General features: G+C 40.8%; 1 protein-coding gene across 1 annotated transcript in view; it reads right to left on the bottom strand.

The window, feature by feature from the left end:
• Positions 1 to 6: 6 nt before the first annotated feature.
• The window catches only part of lgr4 (leucine-rich repeat containing G protein-coupled receptor 4), a 27,914-nt gene continuing 20,364 nt past the window's right edge, over positions 7 to 7,556 (bottom strand). Inside the window, exons 10-19 of the mRNA XM_020607233.1 lie at positions 7,469 to 7,540; positions 7,189 to 7,257; positions 7,038 to 7,109; positions 6,774 to 6,839; positions 6,529 to 6,600; positions 6,343 to 6,414; positions 6,075 to 6,200; positions 5,097 to 5,194; positions 4,437 to 4,490; positions 7 to 4,291 (exon numbers count right to left, since the gene is read on the bottom strand). Coding sequence (XP_020462889.1) covers positions 2,901 to 4,291; positions 4,437 to 4,490; positions 5,097 to 5,194; positions 6,075 to 6,200; positions 6,343 to 6,414; positions 6,529 to 6,600; positions 6,774 to 6,839; positions 7,038 to 7,109; positions 7,189 to 7,257; positions 7,469 to 7,540 — 2,092 coding nt within the window. The 3' untranslated portion in view covers positions 7 to 2,900. The remainder of the gene's footprint in view (positions 4,292 to 4,436; positions 4,491 to 5,096; positions 5,195 to 6,074; positions 6,201 to 6,342; positions 6,415 to 6,528; positions 6,601 to 6,773; positions 6,840 to 7,037; positions 7,110 to 7,188; positions 7,258 to 7,468; positions 7,541 to 7,556) is intronic.

Genomic DNA, 7,556 nt, shown 5'->3' with positions numbered 1-7,556 from the left:
AAAAAAAAAAAAAAAAAATCACAGTATACAGTACATATTTCCTCCCCCAATTTGCACTCAATTGAATAGATGATGTACAACCACGTGTGAATATAAAGCCAAGAATAACCATAGCCAATAACAAATGAAAACGTACTGTTCTCTTACGAAGCATTGCTGGTAGCCACTGGTTGAGGAGGTAGCTTCCTTAGTTAGCATCCCATTCTTGATTACTTGTTTTCTTTCCAAATAATTTACAAACACATATAATAACCAATAATCAAACTATTAAAGGATTTGTACATTTTCACATCGGACATCTCAAACAATCAATGGCCATTTTGGTTGGTGTGAGAATTTACACACCAATTCAAGACTTTGTGAAAACAGAAAATAAATCCAAAAGATTAAAATTGAATGGTGCATCGTACGGACAAATGTACTGTTGGTGGAAGAAAATGTTTCTCTATATTGCCTAGATTCCTGAGTGCTCACATGACGTGGACTCGTGGGTACACGCTCAGAGGGTGTATCCACCTTAATGTGTAGAGTCATGCTCCAGCACACCAAACATGAGTCAATCCCTCATCACTCAGTCTCACACTACCACTCAGGTCAGCTCTCCATGAAGACAGATCTACTGTGCATTTATATGCTTTACATTATACTACCACTCTTCTAATGGCCTAAACAATAAAACTGAAAGACAACATACAGAAAGAGTCTGAGTCACTTGCTGATCATACAGCTAGATTGCAAAGACAATGAAGGTAGTGAATTCATTTTATGGTAATTCCACAATATCTCTTATTTTCCTGCTTTTGTGCCATGATGCCTATTTATTTTGGTTGCCAATTACTTCACTGTATACAGTAGTACAACAGGTACATGGACTACACACAAACAACGCAAAAAAAACTTTTAAATGCAAAAACACATTGTAGACACTTGTCTTTAAATATCTCTGGTTGAATGATGATCACCCACATTTCAATTTTAATGGTTCATTTCATATTTTTGGCACTGCTTAAACACGTTCTTGTTGACTCAGCTTGCTGCCAGTCTGGTGCTGTGCTCACATCATCATGTTGGAAGAAGTGGAAGAGCAGGATTATATTCGCGTGTTTATCTTGGACAGTATTCATTTGTTTAATTTGTCACCAAGACAAATAATTTTTAAATCAATCAAATGTATGTCAAACATCACTCTACTCATGGATCCAACTAGGGTGAATACAGCTAATTTTTTAGACTTCTTGTTTGTAGCCTATTTGTCACAAAACATTTACAACTTGCAAAGCAAAATTAAACCAAAGCATCATCATTTTCTTTTATAACATCCTGGCAAATATTCTCTTTAATGCTCAGCATTAAATCATACAACTCACATATCTGAATGTTAAATATGGAGCTAACAGTCACTTGGGCGGCATAGCAGCACGGTGGTTAGCGCTGTCGCCTCACAACAAGAAGGTTGCAGGTTCGAGCCTTTCTGTGTGGAGTTTGCATGTTCTACCTATGCGGGTTCTTCCTAGTCTAAATACATGCAGCTTAGGTGGGTTGGAGGGTTGTGTCCAGAAGGGCATCTGGCATAAAAACGTGCCGTATCAAATCAATCGGATTTGCTGTGGTGACCTCTAACGGGAACAGCCAAAAGTAGAGAAGAAGCTAGCAGTCACTTAGGTTGGCATAGCCTTACTCTGTTTGAGAGCAACATAAAGCACCTACCAGAGTTTTCGAAGCTCACAAAATAATGTTCCATCCTGTTTATTTAAGCCTTCAGTTTTTGAATTGATTAAACAGGCTAGCTGTTTTGCTTCGTTTTGATGGTAACTAGCTGCTTCCTGTAGCTTAAAGACAATGAATAAGCATACTTCCCAAAATGTTGAATTATTCCTTTGATTGACATGAGCAACAATGGGCAGTTATTAATTTTAAACTTTTTACACTTACTGAACTTATTAAACACTGTATTAAATAGAACAATGAGTGAACAATTGTTCTGTCAGTGAAAAATAATCTGAACATCTGACAGACGCAGGTCAGGCAAAGAGAGGTACTGTTGTCCAGGTGAATACTTGGGTTCTATTCTATATCCAGGACCACTATTCACACACCTCAAATCATCTCCACCAAGACACTCCTGCTGCTCAAACATCTTTCAAACCCACCATGCATAACTGTTGCTAAAACAGTGATATCTGCTACTTCTATCACATTCTTAGTCTTAGGAACTTAGTAAAGTTCTAAAGAAGCAAAACACTTCCTAGTAAAGTGTTTCTTACAGCCTGGCATTTATCATTTCTCACACCGACAGATTACGATTGCAAGCAATTAGGGCACGCCTTTTTTGCTGATGTTACATTATTCCCCTCTGGTGAGTGAAGACCACTTGAAAGTTACATTCACACATAAAAGTCTAGAATGATTATTATATTTGCTACATTTATGTAAAAAATAAAAAAATCCAAGTATAAACTCAACAGTTGCTGTGGAGAAGCTTTAAAAATCGACAAGACGTACATACAACTATTAAAATTTAAAAAGCTTATAAGTACAAGTAAAACAGACAATCTTTGACACACACAGTGAGGTTTGCAACATCATGAAGTTCACTACAAAAGTGGCAGGCACTGGTGGCAAGGTTTTCCTTTGCAAGATCCTTTGTCGACTAGGTTGTTACATGATGTGCTCAGTTCAATTTAGAAATTGTCTCTAAATTCAAAAAGCATACCGAGCTCCCTTTAAATGACTGGCTGCATCTCTGTTTACACAGTAATGACAAATATAAGTGCTTGCTGAATAGTCCTTTAGCAGTTTGGTAGTTGGCACATGTTGTTTGACATAAAAATATTTACTATTCTAAATTCACATGACCAAGAGATCTGTGCACACAGACATACTGGAGCTTTGAAGTGCCCTTAGTCCTTGACTCGAGGTAAGATGTAGGAGTAGTGTACAAGAGGAAGGCCTCTGCTCTGACAGAAGCAGGCTCTGCCACAAGCCTGAACTTGGTCCGAACTGTCTGACACAAATGAGTCCCCCTCGTCTGCATATTCAGACTGAGCAGAAGGTGTGCCACTGTCTGCCCAAAACCCCTCAGCACGGTGGCACACTGCAGCTCCTGCCAAGAGGGTAGGACAGCTGTGAGACTTCACCAAGTGTCTACAGACTGTGGAGGACGAGGGGGAAGAACAGGTCCTGGCATGCAGCACTGCCTCACACTGATCGCATAAAACTGTCTCTCCGCAAAGCTGTGAGTACACCCCACAGTCAAAGCCCATGTGAGTGGAGGAGCCTCCATCTGAGAGCTCCGACCCTCCAACACCATCATCTCTGTGACTTTCAGCACCAGCCTTCACCTCCCTGGTCAAACCTCCGCAACCACGTGTTCTCTGCCAGTCCTCCCTGAAGGCCGGGCTGAAGAACACATAGAGCACTGGGTTCAAGCACGCAGGCAGTGGGAAGAAAATGAGGATGACTGACTTGGCAATCTCTGGACTGCCAGCTGTGGAGCCAGTCAAGAGAGGGGCAAAGGAGAAAGCTGCCACAGGGCAAAAGAAGATACAGTTGGTGAAGATGAGCCAGGCCACGTGTCGCAGGGCACCTGTTTGCTCTGGATCTGCTAGCTCCACCCTGCCAAGGTAGCAGTACAGCTTGGTGTACACGGCTGCAGTGAACAGGTAAGCCAGCGCATTGAGAAGCACTAGAACCACTGTAACACTCAGAGCTGGACTCTCACCACCGGCAAATGGCAGACAGAGAGGAGAGGTGGACTGGTCACTGGAGGTCAGGAGAGGCAGACATGCTGCAGCAGCAGCCAGCAGACCCAGCAGTCCTGCGGCGAGGCTGAAGCGTCGATCTCCTCTCCAGCACCCACGATGGCTGTCACCGTTCCTCCTGGGTGACATCATCACCTTCCCAAGAATTGTCCGCACAGCCACGCTGCGCTCCACAGCTGCGAGTGACACTAACAGGACTGCCCACTCTGATGAGAAGACAGCCAGAGATCCTGTGATATGACAGCCAGGCCCCATTTCCCACCACACACCAAACTCAGCGAATGAACCCCAGGTAGCAAAATCGAGCACGGTCAGCACACCTACATACAGACCAGTGAGCAGATTGGCCAAGGCTAGTAGCCCCATCAGCAGCCTGGCTGGAGAGAGGGATGAAGTCAGGACTCGGTGTGTGGGTGAGAAGGTAGCCACCAGCACCAGGCTGTTAAAGACCAGTGACACTAGGCAGATGAACCAGACGGTCAGCCGAATCATCCAGTTACCCAGGAGGTGCTCACAAGGCTTGAAGGCTCCTGAAAACAAAAACAATGTAGTTTGAGAGGGTACACTTCATTTGGCAATTAATTTTAACATTATTTCAAAGCTCTTCAATATTGATTGGCCAAAGTAAATATGCAGACATATGAGCAAACATATAAAACGCTGACTAATGCTTACCTGGTGAAGGAGAGCAATGCATAATCATTGATATTCTTTCCACATCCTCCCCGCCTAAATAAGAGATTGGATGTAAGAAATACAATTATAAAAAAACACACACACACACACTCTTAATCCCAAATAACAGCCTTGCCAACAAAAGTAGTCAAGCGGGTTAAGTATGAAGTATGTTAACAACCGTTTTTGTTTGACTTTCCAAAAACAACAGTTAAGGTTAATTATTACAGAGGTAACCGCCCAGAACCTGAAATTCATTTTCTGTCACTATGCCATACAGACAGTAATATAGAATAAAAATGTGGGAAAAGTCAACTTTACTACGATTCTGGACTAGTTATAAAAAGGAAAATTAGGCATTTACACACACAAAAATAAAACACCAATTAAAGACCTATATCTAAAGAAAATGTTTTATTTCAGAAAACTGAAGTGAATGTCAGGCATACTGATCCTGAACTTTGATTACTGATCACATAAACCAGGCTATGCTACACAAACATGTGCACAAAAACTAAACTTTACATAGTTTCATTCAAATTAATTTTTTTCATGACAAAGCAGGAAATGTATTTAATGTTAGTTATTTAATGCAATAAAATATAGTGCATCTGTTCCCTGACACATACAAATGCAAAAAAAAGGCTGCAGCATTCACACCTGTAGGTTTCTTTATATGGTTTTCCTCAGAGGAACCTGTCACTGAGACACACCCAACAAACGCACAGCACTGGTAGGCATACGGGACCGAGATGGACCTATAAACAAACAATAAATATTTAGAAAGGCTGTAAACATCCTGTATCAATACAGATGGTACAGAAACTTAATACAGTAAAAAACACAAAGTATAAGTAAAAGGGTTTGTCTGTAAATATCTGGACATTGTGACTCTTTGTAGCTGTTTCCACATGGCATTTACAGTTTATTTATACAAAGAGAGGAGGGATTTCTTTCTGGTTTTTTTACTCAGTCGGTCAAATACAGTACATATAACTGCAGCAGAAAGAGAAAACAGGAAGACAGAGGTGTGTTCTTTGTTGGGTACCTTTTGTTCACTATAGGATTAGTCCAATTTATTCCGTTTATAAAATTTTGCATTGGTCAGGGTTTCTTTTCCAGTTCATTTGCTTTGCTGATTAACAACAACTTGACTCAACAGCTTGGCTTGAGTTTGTGAAGCACAGCATGTATGCTGTGCTTTCTACATTAGCATTTTGGACTGAATTCCTATTTGTGTTACAGACTGTGTACTTTGGATGCAAGAACACTGCACACTGGTGGTGGGGGTGAAATGATGCACTCCAATTGAGACACATAAAAACATCACCCAACCCCAGACCTAAATGCTTTTTATTTCAATAGACCTCAATTTTTCTTTGGGTTTTCAACAAATCACAATAATTGTGTGTTAAACATTTAGTCTTTGAAGTATTCTTAGGGCATTTTGTGCAGAACACAAGGGAAGAGAGAGATAAGGGGAATCACAGACAAGAAAAGTCCAAAGGTCACTAGGCTGGATTTGAACTGCATTGTCAGCGCCTTAAAGCTCAAGGCCACGTGACCGCTCAGTGTTACAGTTTGCTAAACACTTCAGAAAATAAGACTTGATATTACTACACAAAGGCTCTTTCCTACCTGAGTTTGGGAAGATTCTTTGCAGTCAGTATGTTTTTCATCTGCGGGTTCCCTGAAAGTTTTAGTTGACTGAGGACGCTTAGTCCAGTTGTTGGAACTACAGTCAGAGAGTTCATACTCAGATCTCTACAAAAATGATTACACACACACACACACACAGAATTTAATTCTGCACAATACGGATAGTCACACCAAACATTTATATGCAACTGCAAATCTGTACTCATTTTGATGAAAGGTGGTAAAATAATAAACAGGTCATACTTACAGGTTGGTGAGTGCAGTGAGGGTAAGGAAAGCATCTCTGTGAATAACTCTGATTTCATTCCTACTCAGGTCTCTGTGTGAAATCACAATGCAATCCAGACATAAATCATTTGTTTTTACATCACCAGTGTGTTACTGTGTGCGTTGCTGAGTATGTTGCTGAGTGCATATGACCAAGTGGACTTACAGTAAACGGAGAGCAGAGAGACCTTGGAAAGTGTCCCTTTCAATTTGTTGAATATGGTTGTGCTGAAAGCTTCTGTAAATTCAAAACAAGAACAGATAATAAACAAGCAAACAATTACCTTTATGACCTTAATCATTTGTTATTACATTATATCATTTTTAATCTTAAGACAGAATCTATCTTTCAAGCTTTACTATCCTTGTCTGCAATGATCTGTGAACTGACTTCTACCATTCAACACTCACATCTCCTGCAGTCGGACGCAGCCCTGTAGGGATGGCAGCCCCTTGATCTCATTGTACGACAGGTCTCTGATGGAGGAAGAAAACAGCTTCAACAATTAGACAACAATGTAAAATGAAATAATTGTAACAAAAAGTTGAACTGTTAAAACCATAGTTTACCTGTCAAACTAAACTAGGACAATTTCTATTATCACCTAAGTTCCTTAAATCTTCAGCAAGTGCAATTATTTTTAGAAATGGACAAAAAACAGAAAAGTCTCTTACAGCGTCCGAAGCATCTTGAGATCTTCACACACATCAGTGGGGATGGACAATATCTTGGTTCCTGACAAGGTCCTAGAAATTAAAAACGTTATCAGCCATTACACACACAAGAGCACAAGGAGGAACAGATGCTGTATCCAAGTTCACTCACAGAGTCTCAAGGTTATTAGTCCACGTAAGGATGGGGAAGTCCTGCATCATACTGGCCCCTCGCAGCATCCTAAAACACAGGGGTTGACAAAGAATAACTAATAAAATCACTTTCATGAGCATAAAACCATGAGTTGGTATGGATAAAACAAGACACAAGAGCCCTTTAAAACAAAGTTACTTTATTAATTACATTTTTAAAGTCCTCACTGACTGAAAGAGTTCAGACAGAGCTCGTTAAGACTGATTTGTCAGGAGTCATGCCTGGCAGCGGGACTTACAGGGAGTGCAGGTCAGACAGATTCTGGAAAGCTGAAGCACCCACAAAGGACAAAGGGTTGTCATAGAGATGCCTGTGGGGCAGCAGGA

Source organism: Monopterus albus, unplaced genomic scaffold, assembly GCF_001952655.1.
Source record: "Monopterus albus unplaced genomic scaffold, M_albus_1.0 scaffold4.1, whole genome shotgun sequence".
Taxonomy (NCBI): Eukaryota; Metazoa; Chordata; class Actinopteri; order Synbranchiformes; family Synbranchidae; genus Monopterus; species Monopterus albus.
This window is presented reverse-complemented; position numbering and strand designations above follow the sequence as displayed.